Raw genomic sequence first — 25,026 nt, 5'->3', positions numbered from 1 at the left:
AAAAAAAGCAGTATATTGATTAAAAAAAAGAGAGGCTGGATTGAACATGATTTATAACCAATGGTTCAGACACACAATAAACTAAATATATTCAATTTAATCTTTATTACTTTAAAGTCATTATAAATGATCTACCAGAAACACACTGACAAGAGTTTATCATTAGTGTTGACTCTGAGAATAATCAGCAGTGATAATAAGCATACATCAAAGTATTCAGACACTTCTATTGTTCTCTAATATTGTTAGCAATCTAATAAGTGCCCTATTTGACTATAATTATGGTATTTAAATACCCAACAGTTCCATCTAAAATGCTTTAAATTCTCACACCAAAATATGTCTTGCAAGGGAGGATATTTTTTTAAAAGCATCCTCTTTTACTGATGTTAAAATCAGTAAGTAATTAATATTTAAAGCAAAACAAATCTTTGGGCTGTGAGATTAAAAACTGTGCACTTTAGATGGGAGGAAAAGAGGATTTATCAAACTTCTTCCCTCTTTTCCCCCCTGACGGATTGCGCCAAAAAATAAATCAAACATCAGCAGAGAGCCGGCTCTGCTGCCCAGTAATTTATTCTTGACCGTCGCGCATCACACACTGCAATGTAGCAAGTACTGAGCTCTCCAAAATAACAGCCACCAGTGGGACACGTGAGACACATCATGAGGAATACGGACATCTGGCGGGACGAGCTGCATCACATTGGCCTCTGTTGCCAGGGAGATGCGATGGTGAAAAGTAGATGCAGGATCCGACTAGAGAAGCCTTGTAGGCAAAAAAAAAACAAAAACTCACACAAGATCAGAACCACCTGAGAGGATGTGCTGCAGCCTGCAAAAGGTTCACAAGTTCTCGGGATCAGCTGGAGCCACGGTGCGTTGCTGTCAATCACTTTCTGCAGTGGCTGCCAAACGGCAATAGAGTGTTCATTTATTTATTTATTTACTTATTGACAGACTCCCCCATCAATAAAAAATGAGGATGGTGAGCAGTCGTGACTAGCACTGCATGCATCTGGAAACTCATACCCTCTGCCTTGAAAATAAACCAAAACTCAGACCCATCGCCTCAGCATGGCACTGCGTTTATCAAACGCACTCATTAGGACGCAGGGTTCCATTTCTGATTTATTGTTTCAGAAACTGAGTAGAAAAACAAGACAGTGAAAGAAGGTTATGTCATGATGCATCTGATTTTTACACCACATTTCATCAGCGCATTCTTGTGAAAAGTCACACAGTGTACATCAAATAAAGTGCTGCATACAATATGTCTGTGTCTGAAGCTCATGTAATGGATTGCATTTGACTAGAGCCACCCATATTATCATTGACAATTGGCTCTTTAATTCAGTACAACGTGCTCAAGGTCATTTTGCGTGCTTTCTCTCCAACAATCACAAAAGCAGTGTCTTCATTACAGAAGGCCCACACATTTCCCCTGTGCAGGAATAACTCCTCTCTCAGCTCCTTCATGGGAATCTGACATGTGCAGGCAATGCTCTCAGTTACATGTATTCGGAGCTCAGAACACATGCAGAGTATGTGAATAAGAGCAATGAATTTGGTTTTGATCTGCTGCGCTGTAAAACGAGGGATTATTTATGGCTGGTAATCCGTTTGAGGAGCGGCTGAGGGCTCCTCTGGCTTTAGCTCTGCTCGCTGATTGACTGTCTGGACAAAAACAGGCTCTCCTCCCTCTCTGGTCTGACCTCCCTTCAGTCGTTTGCACAGACAGAGTTGCTCACGATGCATCACTCCCCTTGACAGCCACATGGGGCGCACTGGTTCTGCCCACACTGCTTGGTAGGAAGGGCTGGCTCCGAGCCTTGTTTCTGCAAGCAGGCAGTGGGATAGCGTTAACACTTGGAACAGCGACAGAACCTACCTCAGAGAGATTAGTGGTAATATGGGGCACAATGGCTACTGTAGCAGTCAGCAGGATATCTAACTGCCTTTTTAAAGAAATAAGAAGATTTATGAAGGTCAAGGTCAAGGTCACAGCCACGCCTTTAATAAAGATGTCCACACACATGTCCTGCTGTCATTGTGCCACTGGGTGTCAGTGTGGTGACATCCTGATAAAAGTCCTCAAACACAAGCTGAACACCAGCAGCTATCCTCCTCCTCCCTCCCCTCTCTTCCTCCTGTCATTCATTCTTTTATCTCCCGCCCTGGCTCACCTGTCTCCGAGTGGGCCGCACAGGTTGGTTGTCAGGGTGGTTGGGCGCCCACGGCCCCAGGCTCTGATTGGAGTAGAAGTCCATGGGGTAGACTTCCTTCCAGCCAACCTCCTGTAGAGCCACAGCTGCCTGCGAGACAGATAATCACAAATTATATAAAGATGAAAAGGAACAAGAAGCTCGACAACCTGAAAGTGTAAAAACAGCCCACGTGTGCGAGGTGCGACATGATTCTGCTGTTTTTCCCGGCTGTTATCTATGACTGTATTTGCAGTATTTGGGCAAACCAGCTGCAGGAAACCACGGAGTGATGAGAAAGACACACCAGACAAGACAGGTGTCATAATATTAAGCTTGGATAACAGGCTGAGTTGTCATGTTATCCCCATGCAGCTGCACTGCATGACACAACAGATGTTAGAGGAAGAGCAACAGCACTGGCATGACAGTGCTGTGACATAAGCACACACTGCTCCATATGGAAAGGGTGTGTCTGTGAATATTGATTGTGAATGACAGAGAGAGAGCAGCTGAATGACTGAACAGATGAATAAACAAGCGTGCTCGATGAAAGAACAAATCTTTTGATTGTTGTTTATTCATTTATCCGACGGCTCATTCTTACTTAGAGACCAAAACCTGAGTTCATTTTTGCACAATTTGGAATAAGTCAGAAAAAGTGTGGAAATATGATGAAAAACAAGTCATGTTAATATCACAAAACTCCAAAAGGTTATTTGATCCATCAGAGGATTTAGTTCAAAGGAAACATGAAAAATGCAGTCTGAAAGTGATGAAATCTCTCCTCTAGTGGGACGTAATTCATCACTGTGACACAGCTTGTGTGTACTTTATTTTGTTAGCACGGTGTGCGCCAACACTGACAAGGTGTTCTCTTACATACTGGCTGCATCTACAAATAGAAACAGGAAAACAACACTCCCTTTAAATATGCTTTCTATACCTTCACGTGAACAAGAAACTATGAAGAATAAAAACCACAGCAGTAGAGATGGAGATACTAGATAGATATTGATTAATAGAGTTATTAACTGATTGATATAGATTAGATGGAGTTCAGTTTAAGCTGCAAAATATGTTGACTTGTGTCATAATAATATGTGTCATAAACAAATCTATCTTGGGCAATATTGTTACTTTAATGGTAACTCCATCATCATTTCTGTGACGTCATTCAGTGGCACCAAGTTTTGAAAAGCGGTCCACGGGTCAGCACAGCAGAAACATTGCCCTTTTTATTCCACACATTCTTCTTCCTTTTCAAAACCTGGCACCTACATTTCCCACAATGCAACTTAGCCTCTGAGTGATATCACTGGAGGCAACCTTTTAGCTTAGATCAGATTACATGCAGCTTCCTCTGCATATGAAGCTTGTTTCAATTTGAATCTGATTGCAACAGTGATGCTGTGCTCCTAACTATGTCTTGTTTATAGAAACGGTAATCTGATTAATAGATGTATGAAAACAATTCATATCGAGCTATTACAAATAAACTATGTGGGTCAACTAAATTCCTCTCTAAACAAACAAACTGTACACTGAGATAAATCTTTCACTGTCTTATTTCTTTTTTGCCTTCTTTCCCTTAACATCCATCTGCCTCTTCATTTCCTCCTCTCCTCTGCCCTTACTCCAACAGCCTCTCATTGCTTTAGCTTTTTAGCTGCCGCTCTCCTCCTCTCTCACCAACTGCCTCTCTCTGTGGAAGCTAGCTTCTCCTGCTAATCCCTGCTCTGACAGGAGAGCCAAGTGTGTCTTATTGACTATAAATATAACATGAGACGCACTGAAAATAAATGCTGCTGCTGCCCCCCCCACCCCGCACCCTCCACCCTTCTCTTCGCTCACTCCACCCTCCCATCTCGTTTCCCCTTCATCTTCATTGTAAATGCCACAGCGAAAAGCACAGTGCACTCAGACATATAACACTCATAGGTATCAGATGAGGGGGGCTGGATTAAGACTTATCAACAAACACACACAAGCACACGTATAGACACTGCAAATTATTTAAATGCACAGACAGTTGTTCCCAAATAGCTGGCGGGGAGAGCAAAGCAAGATCCAACAAGAAGGGCTTAAGAAAACAGATTGCTGCTTTCCTCATTACAGCGGTGCGAAATGCAGACTTTACATGCCCCATTATAGACCTCAGTCCTGAACAACTCAAAATAATCATCACTTTTTCATCCAAGGTGAATGCTATCATTATTCCTAATGGCCACTTTCTGAAATGTATGCACAGAACAAAAGCCGTGCACAAAGGCACGTAGTGTAGAAAAACAGCAAACACTTTAAATCACAATCCGATATTCAAGACAGCAATTCCCCTCACAGCCATTTCACAGGGATTCAAATCAGTAGCACATCTTTGAGGGGAATCAGTGAATGAATTAATAGTCGACATCAAATGCTAACCAGCCCGAGTCACATAATCACACAAAACTGCCAAAGCCATCAGAAAGTTGGTACGGCAGCTGCAGCGGCACACAAACAAACACTTGCTTTGAAATGGATCTTTATAGGTTGCTGTCCGATCTATCTCTCTCTCCCTTTGGAAAAACAAGACAGCTGCAAGAGGGGGGGACAGAGGGAGGGGAGGGGCTGTGCGGTCATGTGGCCAGTAGGGGGGGCTAGCCTTCTGCTGATGTTGTTTCTTGTGTGTGTGTGCTGGTGTGCTTTATAGCAAGGAGAGAAAGATGGAGGAGGCGCGCTACCCTGTCTCTAGCACAAACAGGCCTTGATGAGTCAAATTCACACACAGACCTTCATTCAATTGAAGGTCTGTGTGCGTGTGTGCAATGCATGAGCCTCCACTGATAAGAGAGTGACAACTGTGATCTTGCTGGGAGAGTGCATGTTTACCTCATATGGGGACAGCAGGGGTTTGGAGAAGGCTGTGCCCCAGTCGATGGAGAGGCGTGGACAAGCGATCTGGATCCACCTGTAGAGAAGGAGAAGGTACACGTTTGTGCTCAGTATACGTACATCATGAGTGAGTGCAAATGTGTGCGTGAAACAGAGGCAGTCAGAGAGGGCGAGAGACCAAGATCCTATTAGATAGGCAGGGCACATCTGCGGCTGCACCCTGCACGCGGATACGTGATGCAATGAGGTTGTGCAGGGAGCCTCCCTCCACCTGATCTCTAGCATCTGTTGGGGAGATCTGTCCTGATTTGCAACCGCTCTAAAGACAGCCATGCTACACTGTCTGAATGCACAGCCAGAAAAAACAGAGGGAGGTGGTGGTGGTGGAGGGAGGCGAGGTGGGGGGACTGGTTGCAGGAGGCATAAACAGAAAAACAGGGAAAGAAGTGAATAGAGGTGAAAAGAGAAGAAACACAGTGAAAGAAAAAGAGGGAGAGGTGAGGTGAGTGTGAATAAAAAACCTGAACCAGCCCGGTCTCCACGGAGGTAGCCTACATAGCTGGCAGACAGGGTGGTGGAGAGGGGTGAGGGTGGGTGGGTGGGTGGCTGGGGGGGGGCTGTGTATGAGAGAGGTGGGGAGGGAGGGATGGGGGGTGAGAAAAAAAAGACAGAAGGGCACAGATACACAGTGATAGGGAGAGAGAGCAATGAAGACGAAGAAACAGAGGGAGTGGGGGCTGAAGAGGCACAGGCGAGAAGAGAAGAGAGAGAACAGAGGCAGAAGAGAGGAGGAAGATTGGCAGGGAGGAAAGTGTTTACTCTGGAAAATGCACGAAAGAGGGATGAAGAGGGCGTGGATGTAAACAGCTGGAGGGGAAAAAATGAACAATGGGAAAATGGAGACGGAGAGAAGCAGCTGGGGCTACGGGGGTTAGCTTTCACAGATCAATGCTATCCACAGCTCCATCTCCACTGAGGGAGCGGACCCTCCCTTGTCCCTTATCCTAATGATGGAGCTCCATCAGAAATATTGACAGAAATGAATTGAGCTGCAGTGCATATAAAAGCCCCGGAGATAACATTAGATCTAGGTAAATGTCAATAAGAGTACACATGTTTGAGATTGAGTACGGGGCGAGAACAGACGCATGGACGGAGGAAGTTTTGTCGTAATCGCTTGAATACTTTCATGTCGACCTTACTGCGTCAAATCCCCCATCTGTCTACCCTTCATTTTCCAACTTTCACACCCATTTCTCAGCTGCAGAATTGATTGCACCGTTGACTCTCACTCCACTCTGCTTTCTGTCACAGAAATATTCCACCCCCTCTGGGCATACGCATGGCATTTTCTCATTTTCAAATAACACTTCTTTTTTTTTTTAAAAATGTCTCCCCCCTCAGAGTGAATTCTTATTCATCCTCCTAATTTCCTGACTCAGAGATATTTGCACCAAGCCCCAATCTCCACAGACCTAAGTTTGCTGAGTTGCGACGGCGATGTGGAGTCTGAAATATGACCTTTAAGTCCATCAGCTGCTATTCATAACTGGAGCCCTTTACGTAGCCAAACACTGCAAATGGATCAAAAACCGCCTCAGCCCACACAGAACGCAGCACTTAATAACAGAGGGGAAGTCTGACAGTTTGCATTTCTGCGTGTACATGCATATGAGCACTTATGCTATATGTATCTGTCTATGTGTATAATGAGCTGAAAAGAACACTGGGAGTGGTTAAAAGAGGGAGAGTGATTAATAGGCAGACCAAGACTCCTCTGCTAAATCCTTGGGGCCAACACTGAGAGAAGGGTCTGAGAGCAAAGTAAGACAGAGAGCATGAAAGGGAAGGCAGAGAGGATCCCTCCTAAGCAGCAGATAGCTGATTGGCACATGGAGCCAGAAGGGACTTTTCTAATATTAGCACAGAGAATGACTGAATGCTGGTGCTGTTCAGTGAAATGCATGGTGCCTTGCCAGGTATTGCCCCCCACAATGAGGCACAAATTGTATTTCCAGCTCCTATCTGGCCCTCAATCTTTCCATCACAGTAGATATCCCACATCACGGGGTGCAGAGAAACAGAGAGATCTGAAGGAAGGGAAAAAAAGAGGTGCAGAGGCAGATGAAAAATGTGGGCCTTGTTTCGCAACATATTCCAAATCAAAGATCAGCGGAAATAAGCAATGTATGAATAAGAGTTTGATAGAAACCTTTTCTTTTTAACAATATGCTTCCTTTAGTAGGATACAGGATACAGAACTGGTGGGAACTGTGCTGCAATACATAAAGGTAAGGCTGCATGACATTTAGTTATGCGTTGTGAGCTCCAGCCCTGGCCTCGCTGCATTACCTGCTGTGGGCCATTACATCCCCGACACTGTTAGGAAGACCTCCACCTGCATGGCTTCGCTTCAATTACACTCACAGTCTTGACCGGCCAAAAAAGCAAGAACAATTAACCTTTCAGCACTGCCGGCAAATGAAAATTGTTCACCTTCAACGGCATAACTTAATTGAATTAAAACAAACAATTTAATATCAAAAGGAGTAAAAAAAAATGTAATTCAAACAGAAAGATAAAAGACTGCAGAGCACTGGGTGGCATTTGCGGTCTAGTTGAGATAAGTGTGTGCACTGTACAGATATCTGTACAATAGTTTAAAACCTGCTTGGGGACAGCCTAATTACACACTTAAGAGCATATGCTAATGGTGTCTCTCTCTTTACATGAGTGAATATGTGTATGTCTAATGACAGAGAAAGCCTGGGGGTGGGCTCTGTACAGTGCGCTGTGTCGGCTAGCGCTGAGCACTAATGCGTCCTCCACCACCCCGCCGTCTATCTCTCGATCTCCCCTCTCTCTCTTTCCTTCTGTTCTTCCTTTAACACAGCTGCGTTCAATGCAGCTTCCAATTGACGCCTATTGTACCTTATGCAGGATGCTTGTGTTCTTACAAACTACTCTGAGCAGTGAAGGGAAAAAAACAAACAAAAAATGAATAAAGAAAACGGTAGATAACCACAGAAAATTGTCCACTCTGTCCACTTTGTCCAACCACACTTTGAATTAATATGTATGATTAATGATGTAAATAATTTGGTCAGCAAGTCATATCTTCCACAATGAACCTACAATTCTCGCATTCAGTTTTTCTGAATGGACAAAGGAACCATCCTGATGGTTTATTGCAATCAGCTACTAATCAAATGTTTGCTCGGATTGTTACTTTTCTTTTGTTTTGATTGTTTCTTTTCAGTTTCTGATTTAACTAATAATTTTGTCAATTTTAGACTTTAGACAAAGTTATTGTATGACTGCTTTGTATTTGGCATGCAGTTTTTCTTCTTTTGTTAAATGAAAAAAGGATTTTTTTAAAACATATTTTCATCCCTCAAAATAACACATTGGAAAAAAGTATTGTTTTAGAGAAAGAACAGAAACCCAGGTATTGAGTCAGCACCAGTATTGAACATTTTCCATCAATGCCCAGCTCGGTACAACGTAAACTGTCCCAAAATCAAAATGTTGTGTCCTTACTTTATGGCCTTGTTAGTTAAAAGTATTAAAAGCATTTTCACCTCCAAACTCTAGCCTCCTCATCTGAAGTACTGGTATTTTAGTACATTTGTTTAGAGTAAACTTGTTGTGTCGTCTTATTAAACTGCAGTTCAGTGTTTAATGCTGGCGATGTATTAAAGCTGGAGAGTCCTGCCATAAACGTTACCTTCATGAAGGTTATATTGTTCAGTTTTTATTAAAACTGTTGACATGGTGATTAAATCATATGATATTAAATTGTATTGGGTTATACTAAAAGAAGTTTCTCATATTTTGTTCACCCCATTTGTTCAAATAAAGGTAGAATAAATATGAAAAACATCTCTCACTAAATGTGATTTATTACAAGGCACTAACTATGTATAAATGTATATAGTTTATTCCTATCTGATAGACGTGCACACAGTGGGCCTCAACTTTGCATTCGAACACATTTGTTTTCGCCTTGTTGAAAAGCTTTTGGTCTGTAATGAGGGTTTGTTTTGGTTGGGTGAATCGTGCCTGACTTACATAATTTTCGGAGTTGCACTCATACGTCAGTCTGAAGAGGAGAGCCAAAAAACAAAGGAAAAAACGGCTTTTACCATGATCGCTCGCTTTCCAAACACAGCCCCCTCAACTACCTCTGCATCTCTCTATCTCTCTCTCCAACTCACTCTCAATCTCTCAGACCTTCTGTCCCTCTCTCACCCACTCCTCCCTCACACATCACACCTCTCATTACTCCACAGTGAGAGGCCAATCCGAGGGAGTGCGTGGAGCGCGCCCATGTGTGTGTCTGTGTGTGCGTGTTATTGGAGCTGTTGCACATCAGTGTCTCACTAACCCTTTGTCCATCTTCACCTCTGTCATTGGTTGGAAATCAGATAAATCGGAGAAACGACCTCGAAGCCGAAGAGCTTGATGTTCCATTGAAGGAACTTGAGGAGTTTATTTTTTGAAGACAGGAATGAGTGTTGCAGGGATTTATAACAGCTTTAAGTGGCAGATAATATTGCAGCACGTCAGGAATGTGTATCAATAACATCACACTTCACCAATAACTTCATAGCATGTAAGGGAATGAGTGAATTTTCATTATGTGGTTGGTTCACGGTTTCCTTGGGTTCAGGTGAGGCAACACATTTTTAGACTCATGATAAGATGATTAATATAAAACAGATGAGCAAAGTAGAGCACAATGTATGTTCTAATCTTTACTAAATGTGGACCTCATTACAAAACCACACTGAAAAGTAAGCAGTTTAATAGATTACTCAAGTATATAAAATCCCTCTTTCTATTCCCCATGTGTCAAAGCTGAGGAAAATGTATCAAGCATCCAAGTTCATTACGCCGGACACTTTGTTTTTGCTACAGAGGCAGAACTATGGAATCTCACCAAGACGTGAATGCCAATTTTGTTTATGAAGCGATACACTCCAGAGTACTGTTTGTCAGCTCCTTGTTATTATACTGTGCACTTGCAAATTATGCTGACTCCCCAGTTATGTGTGCAATGATGCTTACAGAATACATTTCAAATGTTGTTGATTGCAACTTTAAGGTGACTACTTGCTGCTGATCATAATACTGAAGGTCTGCAGGGCGCCATGATGTGGAAGATAAATTACCCATTCGTTATGACACAAATTTTGCTAATGAAGAAAATAATGAGCAGAAGACAAGTATTTTTAGTGATGCGTGGAAGACAATGAAAGTAAGACTTTAATGAAGTGGCAACCTTTTCAATGTGTTAGCCTCACTCTGCGATGTTTCATGCACTGTGGTATGGCTCAGAGTAGCGACTTGATCAGCCTTAAACAAGCTTCAGCCAGCACTTAAAGGGTAACTCACTAATTTTACACATTAAAAGTGTGTTTACAGGTCTTGGGGAGAACTACTGCAGGTGTGAAAAAAAGCTGTATTAAGTCTTTTGTGACTCCAGAGAAGGCTGCATGTAATCTGATAAATTGCCTCCAGGGATGTCACTAAGTGGCTAAGTTGCATTGTGGGTAATGTAGACGCCAGGTTTGAAAATCAGTCCACTGGTCTATCATTGCACTCCTATAACACTGTTGGACAGATTTAAAAGAAACGATCGGGATCCATATGACAGAACCACAGATATCAAAGTTGGTACCTACATTACCCAAAAATTGGAGGAATTACCCTTTAATTAAGGTGTTTGACTTATTTTCTACATTCGTATTCTGCAGCAAAAACTGAGCTTACAAAATTCTGACTGCTTTCTGCAAGGCTAGAGGAATATGGGACAGCGTTTTACTTCAAGCATTTCTGATTCAAAGAATAGCGCGTGACCTAATTTGCATGTGTGTTAGTGTATGTATACGTGTGTCTTAATGCTTACGCATCTATATCTTGCATCAGATCCAGCTTGCTGGGGAAAATCTCAGACAGGAGCACTCGAGTGAAGGACTTGCCCAGTGACTCAAGCCTCGACTCCAGGTGCTAGGAAGAGAAAGAAATAAAACAAAAGGACCAGTGGAGAAGGTTTGTAAAACACACATCAAACACAATTCTCTCTTGGGTTGTGAGACTCCACTATATCAAATGGTAAGATACAAATCACATAGCACATTATTTCCACCCACACCCTGTAAGCGTTCCAATGCAGGGTCGTCCAAAAGTTTTTGCTCTCCTGTTAACAATCTCAGAAAGACTATTTTATCCACTTCTTCAGTCTCTGAAGCCTCATATACCCATCTTTTTTTGCCACTTAGCCAAGTCTGTAGGGTGGTGACAGCAAGTTAAGTAAGGTAGCAGACAGATTCTTCTCCTAAGGCATTTCCTCTAGCTCCCTCTGGCATTTTCAGGCCATGAGGGACGTCTAATCCCTCCAGAATATCCACAGGGAAGCATCTGGATTAGATGCCCAAACCACCTCAACTGGCTAATTTCAGAACAAAAGATCAGCGTTTCTACTCCAACCTCATTACAGATATTCAATCTCCTGAAACTGTCATGTGCCCAGACACACAGTGAAGGAAACACAAGTCTACCAAGTCAAAACTACAGAAGGGGGCAGCATTCAGATCACTCCCCTATCAGACTCCCTCTTCATGAATGTCCAGCACAATGTGTGCATTATTGTCAAGCTCAGTCTACATCTTGCCCTCACTAACAAGCAAGACCTCATGATACTTGAACTCCTTTCACTTCTGGTACCCAACCCACAGGGGTACCATACCCACAGACTTGGAAGTGTTGTTTTTCACTTCACACTCAGCAGTAAACCACTACAATGAGTGCTGGAGGACACAGTTTTTCCCTTTTATGACAGAGGCGGTGCAGGTGCTAGTTCAGAGACAGCGCCTATTCTGGAACCAGCTCTTTGCATTTCGACAGCCAAAGAACAGGCTCTCAGCCACAAGAACTGCTTCCAGAGCGGCACCAACACTTAGTTGGTCTAGAACAAAGAGCCGCTTATGTCAGGGGCCATTTTTAAATACCAGAGCTAGTGTAGCATGTTTTGACTTATCCATAAGAGAATACACAAGATTATCACTATGGACACTCGAAGCAAGAGTGGTCCGAGGACCAGTCATGTTTGGATGCCCTTGTAGGCATGCAAAGTCAGGAGCAACACTTTTAAAGAGTCGATGTTGTCCACCATAGTTGTTCCTAGCAATGCTGGGAAATTGGAGGCGTACAGATCGACTGAATGACGTGACTTTACGGTGGCTCTCATGCCCATGGAAAAGCAAATGGTTCTTAAAAGGTTCGCAGGTTGAACCAACACTGAACCAGCACTAGCACCAGCCCAGAAACAGCCCTTGGTTCCCTTTAATCAAAAGGGGGTAGAAGTTAACAGAACTACATCATCAACAAAGAGGCAATCCTGAGGTCACCAAACTGGTGTCTCTCCACTCTTTGGGTGCACCTAGAGATTCAGTCCACTGAGAACACACTTCACTTATTGCTGAGAATACTGGCGCAACTCTAATTCTATTCTTTAAGTACCGCACTGTCATCCCGAGCAGCACAATCACAAAACACATGTGAACCTAAGGGGAACATTTCCATAACACTTCCTGGCAAGTTTAACTTTGGTCAACTCTGAAAAAGGAGAATCCAACCAGGAATTTGGTTCCTATTGGTGCTGTGTATGGGGTGAGCTCAACTTGAAGAAAGGGTCGAGCATACCAAGGCCCTCAGCTTTGCCTTACATTTTGCAGTTTACCCTGGAGGGTAGTAGTAGGCCCACAGAGAGCTGGCCCCACTTTCCCTCCTCAGTTGGAGCTGGATCAGGCCCCTTGGGTACAAGCCCAGACACCGGGCCTCATATAAAGTATAAATAAATTAAACTGTTTTAGCTAGTTCAAGGTATCCTGCTCCCTCGCTGACTCTGCCTTTGAAGTTTTGGGCCTTGGTACTTGGACTGAGGTGTTATTCAGGTGGGCAGAAGGCCGAACCAAGTGAAAAAAATCCCATAAATGTTCCTTCAGTGAGATAAAGGTATGAGTGTTGCTGATATCCAGTGTCATTGGGAGTATCATGAGACATTTCAACGACTGTGCTCTTATCAGAGATAGTTCTGTCCCCATACTTGAAAGGTTATCTGACATATACTTCTTAATCTCGACGGATCGCAATGCGATAGCTGGTGGGTCTTTTTATTAAAATCCGCTTTTTTAATCCATCCTCTTCTGCAACCATAAAATGAAACTTTTCCCTCTGGTTGACATTTTTGCATCAGTGTTAACCTAATCCTTCAAGTCTGGATATTTACAAACAGGAGAAGTGCACCAATATTAGCCGAAGAAGATTTACTGACTGGTGCAAGTGTGGTGTGGTTTTAAATCCTTTACATCTAGTGTTTAAGTGGAGTTCCTTGCATTCTACCATACTTAATACATATGCATACTAATTACTGACATGATCATGTGAAGAAGGCAAAGCTGGTAAACAAAGTCAAACACAAAACATGTACAACGAGGAAAAAGGAATGAAGAGAACAATATGGAACGGGCAGTGGAAAGAAACAGCAGGAGGAGCAGCTGTATGTATGGCGTGACCAGAGAGGACATCTCGGTCAGACATCGGACCAGCATCATTGTGCAAAGAATCTACCAGTAAATTTCCCAGGATTATCATATTCAATTTTTTATTTTGTTTGCCATTTTACTGATTAACAACATGAGCATCAAAAGTTTAATTTTAAAAAGCCAATGTCAATTATTCCCAAAGGTTTTAAGGAAAAGCAAGGGTTTTGTACTTTTTAATATTTATTTATGTTTTACTATTTCTCATCTGTGTTGCCAAATCAATAAAATTATTTAACATATTACATTTTTAGCAGTGACACTCCAAAACAGCCAACCTTGAGGCGAACAGCAGGATCAAGAATAGGACTTTCTATGACTGTTTGGCTGCATCATCCTAAATGTGAAATAACAAGCTCCCAGAGTCTTATCGGTACTTCATGTCACAAAACCACTTTCCAGAGAAACTCACACTGATAAATATTACAAGCCATTGCACAATTTGCCCTCAGGACATGTGGACTGTCGAAATGAGCATGCAGCCTCACCTCCATGACTTTGGGGCTTCCCTGCCGGCCCAGCGTGCCCAAGATCAGGCCCCATCTCTGGGCCGATCGAGCCTTGTCAATAGCCTGGAGCCTTAAAGCGCGCATGGCCTCGTGGTCATAGTATTCCCTGGTGAACACCTTACTGTAGGGGTCATATCTATGAAGAAGAATAGACAGAAAAAGGGAATGTGTACATAAACATAAACATAAACAGACAAACCATATCAAACACATTTCCATCTATTGTTCAAGTGTCTATCTTGAGGACGGAAATGCAAGAAAACATGAAAAAATCCAATCATGAAAAACCATCAAGTATGACAGGAGTTAGTGTATCTCAGGAAAAATGAAGGTATTTTTGAGCATCTAATCTCCTTTTCTCCGGTACAAGGGCTTCACTTGAGATTAGAATCTTGTTTATGAGAGAGACCTGTGATCTGTGCGGCAGTGCATGTGTCTATGACAACACAATTTCACTTTGCATACAAACAAGACCTCATCAAAACAGAACTTCATCCTTACAAAATGTTATCATGACACTGCAACAAGATGAGTGATTATGACTGCAAGGTACTCTTTGAATAGAATATCATTACAACATAACTTTTCTATACATTAAACATTATTCTGAGTATCTTAACGGGTGACCACTGACCGAGAAAATCATTAATTATGTTTTAAAAATAAATGTTTGTAAAATAGATTACTTTCTCTGTAGATTGCCAACTTTTGCAGACACTTTATTCCATTTACATGCAATCAGCTGCTCCCAAATCATGTGAATACATTAGAGCAGTAATGCTAATTGACCATAATGAACATTTTGGAGATGATGTTGGTATGTAAATTACAGAGAAATTAAAATATTTAACGACAAGTTGATGCCATTTTGTTTCACAATACCTGTAGGCAGGAATATCTGGGTTTGCGATCATGATCGACTCCAGGTGAAATCTTCCATCTCCCAGATAACTGTAGAAAAACATAAATCAAAGAAAGAACTGAAGAAAAAAAGATTTACGGATTGAAAACTAGCTCGAGACAATCAAAATTCCATGTGCAACAATAATAAATATTGGCCTAATCTCTCTCTTCTTTCTCCCTCTCTTTTTTCAACAGATCCCTCTCTGCAGCCTTTTAATAGAAGACCAACATGTTACCAGGCAGAAGGCCTGAGGCTGGGGTGGAGGGTCCTTGCTGTCTGGGAACGTGACACCAACGATTGGAGCATGCTGTTTACAGAGAATGCAAGCCCTTCCAATTAACCCAGGGTCCGGTGCTGGGGATTCACCGGAGCCAGAGTGGAGGAAGAGTTCACAAACCATAAGTACACAGAGGCATGTAGGTGCCTGAAAACACAAGCTCAGGCAGAACAGTCTTACGTAACCCCCCCCCCAAAGGTCAGGCTGAGAGAGATCCTGCTGATAGTGTGAGGGGGCTCAGGTCAGAACCCCTACTCATTACTGTACAGTCTCAGTAGGCCTACTGAGACAGGACATGCAATTAAACCCACTAATTGGCCAGCTTTGAGAGCAGCTTGGAACAGGATGTGGGTGGATGGCCATACAGGCTGAGGACATGTCTTGCCGAGCCGTTTTAAGTCTGTGTGTGTTTCTGGCTAAGCATACAGGTCTGTGTCACTCTGCATGTGTGTTACAAATAATAGTGAAGGACGAGAGAGAACGAACTCCGGCAGAGTTTCTCTCTTTGCTGAGCAACATCCAAGGCCCTCATACAATTATGTTCCCAACAATGAGCCTGCTGCACTTCAGCTGTGGATGTCCTCAGTTCTGTGTAGCTTTAAGAGGCTGGTATGCTCGATCACAGTCCTGCCATCCATATTATATTGTTCTTTGTAAAAGTGCTCTCCCTATAATACTAATGCTATGAGTCTTTGTCCTTTGCAACACCCGATCTTCACATTCCCATCTTCATATTGCTCTATTACGGACGGTAGCTTTAGCAGAGGCAGCAGATTGAAATGGTCGACTGATCTTTTCTTAGAGCTCTTTTCAATGCACTTTTCAGCTTTTAAAAATACTTTTCTTCATTAGAGAAATGAGACAAGACCAGGCCATCTCTAAAGCTTCAAGACAGGCGTCAAGGACTAATACACCACTATTCATTCTCCATTATGCTCAAAGTAGCTCGACGCTTAGGTAAAATGCAATTACAACTAACATTTTTTGGAGCACTGACTCATTTCTAATTAATGTAAGACAACCCGATGTTAAATATGAATTTATTGTCCTGCCAAAAATTATGAACAAAACCATGCAGTGTTGAAAAGAGCGAGCTCTGTGCAGCTTTTCCTGGAGAAAGTGGATAATCAATACTTTAATAGTAATTCATTGAGGTAAAAGGAAGCTTGTTAATACAGGGAAATTGTTACTCAGTAATTAAGCTTTGGATGCAGCTGTCATAGCACTATAAAACATTTCTTCCAATTAGGTTTATGATTAAAAATGCACATGGTTTGGCGGAGCTGGCCTTGTTACAGTATACCAGAGAGGAAGAGAGATACTGCGTACTTCAGAACACATCTGTTTGGTGTACATGTGCATTGAAAGTGTGCGTGTGCGTGAGAGAGAGAGAGAGAGAGACAGACGGAGAGGGAGAGAGAGGGATACTAACTCTCAGGCAGCCTAATCGATTCTCTCTCCCATCACACCCCTGCACGCACCCCAACTCACACAACAAAGACAACGCACATTGGATTAGTAGGTGAAGCACACCCTAAACCTTCCACTTCTTCACACACACACGCACACACACACACACACACACACACACACACACACACACACACACACACACACACACACACACACACACACACACACACACACACACACACACACACACACACACACACACACACACTGCCTTTGCTCCCACAAGGCCTGGCTTATGCATATAGCCAAGCTTGTCCTTGTGTAGCCATTTTAATCTCATGCACTGGGAGGTTTTAATCGCATTGACTAACACTAGAAGTGTGCGGATCAGATGTACCGGGTGAAGCACCTAGACATAATTATACCTGGGGAATTACCTCATCTCACTGTGCACCACAAAGCACAGGATCCTCACTGCCGCAGAGGCGCACGAGATGTATAGACACAAAGTGGCTGCGGAGGTGTTGTTTGTTGCCTGATCTGTTACTTTGCCAGAGCTCTCTCCTTCCTGCAGTACCGGGAGGATAAGCATCACTTTGACAGGTCTCACATGCACAGCGTTTATGTTGATGTAAAAACACTAGAGCGCTAGTCTTTTAGGGCACACGCAGCTTCCTACCGGATTCATCATCTTTTTTCTTATTTAGAGGAAATGAAGGAGAAAATAAGAACACGAGCTGAAACAAATTTAAAGTGAAATGGTGACATGTTGCACAGTTTTATCAATTCTCACCATGGACGCGCTACAGTTGGGGTCGTGCTTTGTGAAAACATTTCTTTAAAACATGGAAAATTGGGGAGCATGTGGGTGCATTGTGGTCGGTTTAGAAAAAGCCAAAAGTGGCCGTGGCTGCCTGCCTTTACACAATTCAATGCTTTGCACAGTGTGAAGGTATTTTTAGCCGTGCCGTTCTGGATCAGCATCTCGCTGTTTCTGGCTGGATATAATAGAAGCCTGATCAGAAGCACACAGACATACCTAGTTGTCACAGCTAGGTATGACTTGTGTGACTGGTGTGATGTCACACTGATTATTCCTCGTGTCACATGGATAGGTATGGCAATGGCAGGGGTAATTATGGCAGCTAGGGTGGGGTGGGGGGGTGCTGGATGAGTCAAGGCTGGATGTCTTTGAGTTCCTGGATATCTCTACTAACTAACAGGAGAAAAGAACAGGAGCTGGGCTGAGACCCTGAGGTAGGGAGACAGGAGGAAGGAGGTTTCTTACATGATGGCGTTGACGTGGCGGTCCAAGCGAGGTGAGGTACAGCCCAAAATTTCTCCTGGTGACAGAGGGCGACACTGTGGGACTAGCACATCGTAATCTGGTTTGAGGGCTGTGTTCACAGCCTGTAGCAAGGAGGGAGGGAGAAGGAAAGAGTTAGAGATTCACATGTTTTGACCAGCTTACTTTTAACCCTTTCCCTTGGATTTGGAGTAGCACCAGGTTTGGAATGACTCTTCAAGTATTAACTTATGAGGTAGAGTCCGGAAGTAACCGTTGGATGTCCTTCATGACTTGTACACATCATTAGAAGTTGATAAACAGACACAAAGAACTAAGACTGGCAAAAAGTGTGCAGATGGCAAGAGATTTTTCTTCTTATGTTGTTTGACAGCAGATCAAATTAAGTTTTAAGAGAGGGATGGAGAAGAAGGAAGGGGAAGAGTAGACAACCATGGGAAGGAATGGAAGAGGCTTCCCAAACAGGTCAATAATGATACAAATAAAAAAAGTGGAGAGCCTAACCCCGAACCTTAACCTTGTTTAACCTAGTGTTGCCTCACCCTAACCTTATCGTCTGTACCTTAATCTGTCCCTAGCCTCTTTTCCTAAACCTAAACTTTTTTAACTTCTTATTGTCTCAACCCAACCTCTTCTGTTGGTACTTTAACGTGCCCCAGCCTTTCTTACAAAGCCCTCTGGATTACCATGTGTCTCAGCATGTCTTCCCTTCCAAATATGCCCAATGTCAATTGTTGTTGTCCACTATTGTATTTAAGGTTTATGTTATGAAAAAGCAGGAAGTGACAGCATATATAGTCATAAGCGCTTGAAATGAATCCAGAGTAGCTGCTGATCCAAGCCTTTTTTTGTGTTTCGGTTGCCATTGACTGTCCGTATTTGTGAGAAAGTGAGAAATATTTATATGCTAAATATGTATTTAAGGAGGCTCCTCTGCTTTTTTTCTTTGTATTAAAGACTAGATGGCAACAGAGACGGAAGGCACAGAAAATTGTTGCAATTGAGATGGAAGATGAATGAAAATGAATATGTATGCAGAGGGTGAAAAGAAGTGAAAAGATGGAAGAATCGACAGAAGGCAATGACGCAAAAAATGAGAGAGGTCGGAAAAGATTACACTGAAATTGTGCCACTGAAGTAATCTTGAATGGGTCATGCATGACACTAATTCTCCCCGAGATTTAACTCCCAATATGATCCCTTATGGTTCAATGCATGAATTCATGATTTTACAAAGCAGAGAAAGAAACTGTCTACCTCAGGGCATGTCACACTAAAAAATAAAAGGAATTACCGCCTTGCGGTTGTATGCCTCGGTGCAGCAGTCAAGTTGCTGTGGCGTTGAAAAATGGGCAGGACATTTTTAGCAGAGTATTATGATTTCACAGTGCATTTAACCTCTGAGCTTTTGGATAGCAAATGTCAGAACTTCATTATTTTATCCTATTCGACATTTGTGTAAAATGTTATGGTCATTTTCCAATAAACTCTTAAGTTATCGCCAAAAATGTGTTTTGTGAGGTCACAGTGATCTTTGGCCACCAAATTCTAGTCAGTTCATGATCGAGTCATGGTGGACATTTGTACCAAATTTGAAGAAATTCCATCAATGTGCTCTTGAGATATGGTGTTCAAGAGAATGAGATACCATTAGGTCACAGTGACCTTGACCTTTGACCTTTGTCCACCAAAATCTAATCAGGTCATCAATGAGTCATGGTGGACATTTGTATCGAATGCGAATAAATTCCCAAAAGGCATTCTTGAGGATATCACAGTCACAAGAATGGGATGGGTGGACAGATGAGCAGCTGGACAACCCTGACGCCACAGCTGTCGCCGGCGCGGAAACATAATAACAATAAATAGATTTAGATAATAACAATATAACCACATTAGCAAGAGTGCTCTAATACTAAATCAAAAATCAACTCTTCCAAACACCTACAAAGTGAGAAGATTAGAGAGCAAACAATTACAGCAAAAAAAATAAAATCAGTTAGTGTGCCTGGAGGTGGGACGATAAATAGAGCGATTTAAGGCTAATTTAAGGCAGTCCACAGGGAATATGCGTGAACTCTCAGCATCTCCCGCCCATACTGTGTGACCTCAACAAGCCTACGCACCATAAGACATGAAGAGTGAGATGGAGGCACACATGCATACAGTACACAAGTCAAAACACAGAGACATATGCACACGTATACACATGGATGCACTCAAACACCCCGACATAAAATATGACCCACATGGGCAGAGAGAGAGTGTGGTTTAAAAATAACGGTGGTTACATTAGTGAAGAGTGGTGTTGGTCCAACAAATGAAAGCAGCAGAACGCATTATGGAAGAGCCAGTCTGAAAAAAAAGAGGACGTTCTTTAATACTATAGCTGCTGCCACTGCTTATGTAAAGAGCAGAGATGAGCACGACGCTGAACTGAGAGGCCTTCCGAGTTCATTGCACCTTTTAAATCCAAAATAACTGCAGTCGGGTTTCTCAAACCCACACTTGAACTGAGCTTAAGTGTTCGGTGAGAGCTTGTTCATGAAAGCCAGGACCAGAAAAGTGTACTGTACAATGCACAGAATGGCTCGGTATGTGTGGAAGTGTGTGTGTGTGTGTTCCTATACTGTACAAAACATAAATAGTTGGGTGAAACGGGGAATACACATCCAGGTAAAGACACAGAATCCTTCCACAGTACGTCATCTCTCTCTGACACAGACCTGGACTCACCCACGTCTACACAGAATCAGACAGACCCAGCGCTTAATCACCTGCAGTGCTGCCACAAACTGAATTGTGCTGACGAGTGCCAGAGATTGTCCAGGGGCGAAGTTGAACTTGACCGTGTCCAGGAAGTGTGCATTGTCCATCTGGATATCCACAAACACATATAGCATCTTAATACCCGCTGTGGAGTCTATGGGGACTGCAGAGAGAGATGAAAACAAAAAGAAAGACAGATGAATAATTCACTCTGTTATGTCAGGTAAGCCCATGGTATATGCACTATTGATGGTGCCTCGAACATTAACACGCAGCACATGTTCAGCGATACAGCTATATGGGAACACAGTACGTGCGCATATATAGCTCGCAGTGGGCGCCCGCGTGGTATAACTGAAACACATTCAGCGTGAATCTCCAGCAGGAACTGATGCAAAGACCTCAATTATTTAGGGAAGGAGAGGGACACATGCGATTACTATTAATGCCATTAATTTCACAGGCCATTTGCTACGCAGCCGGGCTTGGGAGAGGTAGCTAGAGACGTGCTGAGTTAGATGCCGAAAAAGTCGGAGAGAGTCCAAGAAAATAAGGGGGAAAGGGCACCGGCTAAGGAAGAGGGATTATGGTTTGCGTTGATCATCATAATTATTCTTCCTCTTGTGTTACATTTAATTTGCAGATCAGGAGCAAGGGGACTTTTTTTGTTATGATCAAGCTAATGGCCCATTATGGTGCAAATGTTTCATGAGCGAGTGCAGCTCACTTGATGGCCTAGATTAAAGCAACATTCAGAGAGGGAGATAAGGGAGCAAAATTAGACAACCGGGGCAGAAAACAGAGAAGGGTGGACTGGGAGAGACTGAAGATGTGTGAGATAATCTTCTTTACAAAGGACTGAAGGCAGATGGGATGGAAACCAGGAGTGAGGAATGAGAAATTCCATTGAAAGTAGGCTTGGAATTGCTGGAATTCAATACGGGGGTGGCGATATGTGATTTAATAACGTATCATATACATTCCAAAAGATAGGGCATGGGAGAGAGGAGTGGAAAAAGTAATAGGATACTGTGTGTGTGTGTGTGTGCGGATGTGTATTTGGGGGCTGGGGTGGGTGGGCTGTCAATTAACTGGCAACAGAAGTGATGAATGGGCTCACATCTGTGCAGAGAGGGATGGATAGGGATTTTAAAAGGTAGGCTTGACTGCAGGCCACATGTTGAGCGAGAAACCAAGGAGTTAAATATATCATGAGGCTAAAAAGGGTTGGAGGGGTTGAGTACAAGAAAATCCAGACTAAGGCTTACAGCTGTCTGTTGCTTGTTTAGAGGCACTCCCAAAACGTAAAGGGCAAAGAAAAGTGACATCGATCTGTGTTCGCATTAGCATGGTAGCCTGAGAGCACTTAGACTCTGCAATTAGAGACACAGTCAATGAGATGGACAGGACTCACTTGACCCATCAGTGGTTTGATTCATCTGTGCATTATAGCAGTAAGGTCAATCAGTAGAGCTGCTTATTAGCACCCATATAAACAAATATGCAGGCACAGTCATAACAAACAGGACTTGGAAAAGGTTGGACATAATGTCATACCTGCTTGTTTACAAATGGCTTGTTTACCAATCAATACGCACTAGCAGTTCCATGCTATGTTGTGCATGTAGACAGTTGTATGAATAATACAGCACTCATTTGGCACCTTAAACATATAGTCCTGAAAGGAGCTATGCACAATTTGTCGCAGTGAGACTTTAGGTATATCCGAACGTTTACGTCACTAATGCAAAATCTGATGCAAGTCTGAGAGGACAGTGGTAATGGAGGTGATCTGTGGGTGAAAATAAGACTGTAAGCCCCATTATTATGTTTGGAGTTTTTTCAATATAAAAGAAACTGGATCGAACACCAGATGCAACCAGATGATTGGAACAGGTGATGATGCATGTCAATGTGTCCTGGTATTCATTGTTTGTTGTTGTTGTTTATCATTGTTATACGATATGAGAAATCAATTAGGAATGGTTGGTGAACTGTGACGGTGCTCTACCTGAATTTCAAGTGTGAGTGAGTGGTTTCCATTTAAGTCTTACACTTTCAGAACAGAGAAATCTATCTACATATCAAAAGGTGGTGGGCAAATATAATATTCTGCTATGACCATTTTGTTCATGAAGTTTTCAACCTTTTTTTCTTACGTTTTGTTTATGTGTAGCCTACGAAAATATGAGACACTTATATGACATGTACAAGGGACGGTAACATAAGCTAAAGTTTCAGCGTACACCTTTTTGGTCAACATCTTTTTTGTTGTTGTTTATCTATTTCTATGGGCATACATTATGGAAAACTGCTGACCTGAACTGTATCTTCTAATGTTAAAAATGTCAATGTATAAAGAACTAAAAAACACAAATAGTTTTCATTAGATGGGCCATTAACTTCTTGTGGCAAATTACTGACCATTATATTGTCCACTGCAATAATTTCAATGTGTGCAGAGGGGAGCAGAAGGCTCAGAGGGAACAACAATAATAATCTGAGCAATACATTAGAAATGTGACTTGCAGGCTTATTGTGTTAATGCAGCTATAGAGCCTTTTCATGGGGTGTAATGTGTCCTGTGGAATAAAATAAGTAAAATATATCTAATAATACACAAGTAATCGAGAAAAATGTTATTTATGTGGCACATTGCATTCCAGGTGGAAACACAATGTGCTGCATAGAGCGTGGGCTACCGCGGAGGCTGCAGCGACAGAACTATGTGGATGGTGTAAAGCAAAACAATGTAAAATGTAAAACATGCGAGAAATATAAATAAAACACACACATAAATAATAAATGTTAAAAAACATTCTGACCATAAGCTTAAATATAAATAATTAAGATAAACAACTGACCAATGAAAAAATAAAGACACAAGGAAACTAGGGCTGCACAATCTGTCGGTCGTTTGAATCACAATTTTCATTTTCCCTGAAAAAACTATTAAAATCATGATGACGTGACAATTGTTGGGGTCTGTACCAAACAATCATGTGTTTTTACATCTGGAGAACAAGATTTGTGGGCCAGGGCATCTCTGCAGCACTACAGTATTTTATTATAATGCTGTTTTTTCACACATTTTACCTTTATCATAAAATTGCAGCTCCTTGCAATTTGGATATTGCAATTGGCCATTTGTGGTTTTGGATAAAGTTCGGATTAATTTTGTAGCCCTAACTGAAACCAATAAAAGAAAAACAATTAATTAATTAATTAATATCGGCGGACAAGACTGAAAGGCACATTTAAAAGCAATAGTTTTAGAAGAGGACAGCCTTGGAGCCCACCTTATATTACTGGGTAGGACACGCGTCTATGGATTGGAAGTGTTAACTGGCCTGTTATTCAAACCCAAGTGTCATGCTGGTCCACATAAATAACACAAGCTCAAACTGAAGTTGGGGCCTCGGGTAAGTTTTGCTTCACAAAGCTCTTCTAAAATGAGTCATTCAACCAAAATAGTGAGCACCTGTTTATGATGTGGACGGAACTCCAGTAACACTCACAGCTATGGCAGCTGGCCTGGCATTATCTGAGCAAGGGTGTCATCTCTTGCCAGCTTCATTTCTCTCCAGGTGCTTTTCCATTTTGGTAAGTAACCACAATGAAAGAAGAAGGGGAAAAAAAAAGTAGCATTGTGGTTCCTCTCTCTCTTGCCCACTCACTCTCTTATCATTTCCATTTTTATCTCTGTGTTTTTTTGTTCAGACTAGTCAGATATTCACCTACAAAAATGCTTCAGCCTCACTGAGGTTAAATTAAATCCCCACGGCTCATGGCAGCAAATATTATTATCACTTTTAAACATGCAAAAACATGGTTTTATGATGTTATCCATACTGTCCATCCATTATTATGACGAAAGTTGAGATGGCACCATTATTCAAAAGTAGATACCGCAGAGGAAATAAAAGGGGAATAAAGGAGGGAAGGACAGACAGTTTCTCTATGAATCAGTTAGAACACAGTGTCTTTAATCTCCCACAGGTGTCTGACGATGTCCCAGTGATTGTGTGATGAAGGTCAGAATCACATATGCACTGGCACACTCGATTAGTTGAGAATCTGAAGTTGGCTCCATTTCCCATAAATCATCTGATCTAACTTCACAACTCACAAAGAATTGATCTTTGGTGTCTTTATCTCTGCCTC

At 42.3% G+C, this 25,026-nt stretch overlaps 1 protein-coding gene across 1 annotated transcript in view; it reads right to left on the bottom strand.

The window, feature by feature from the left end:
- Window positions 1-1,113: 1,113 nt before the first annotated feature.
- The window catches only part of dph1 (diphthamide biosynthesis 1), a 60,898-nt gene continuing 36,985 nt past the window's right edge, over window positions 1,114-25,026 (bottom strand). Inside the window, exons 5-12 of the mRNA XM_073493438.1 lie at window positions 20,871-21,025; window positions 18,076-18,197; window positions 15,076-15,144; window positions 14,173-14,329; window positions 10,990-11,090; window positions 5,076-5,154; window positions 2,187-2,315; window positions 1,114-1,838 (exon numbers count right to left, since the gene is read on the bottom strand). Of these exons, the coding sequence (XP_073349539.1) occupies window positions 1,758-1,838; window positions 2,187-2,315; window positions 5,076-5,154; window positions 10,990-11,090; window positions 14,173-14,329; window positions 15,076-15,144; window positions 18,076-18,197; window positions 20,871-21,025 (893 nt within the window). The 3' untranslated portion in view covers window positions 1,114-1,757. The remainder of the gene's footprint in view (window positions 1,839-2,186; window positions 2,316-5,075; window positions 5,155-10,989; window positions 11,091-14,172; window positions 14,330-15,075; window positions 15,145-18,075; window positions 18,198-20,870; window positions 21,026-25,026) is intronic.

Source organism: Pagrus major, chromosome 2 (assembly GCF_040436345.1).
Source record: "Pagrus major chromosome 2, Pma_NU_1.0".
NCBI lineage: Eukaryota > Metazoa > Chordata > Actinopteri > Spariformes > Sparidae > Pagrus > Pagrus major.
This window is presented reverse-complemented; position numbering and strand designations above follow the sequence as displayed.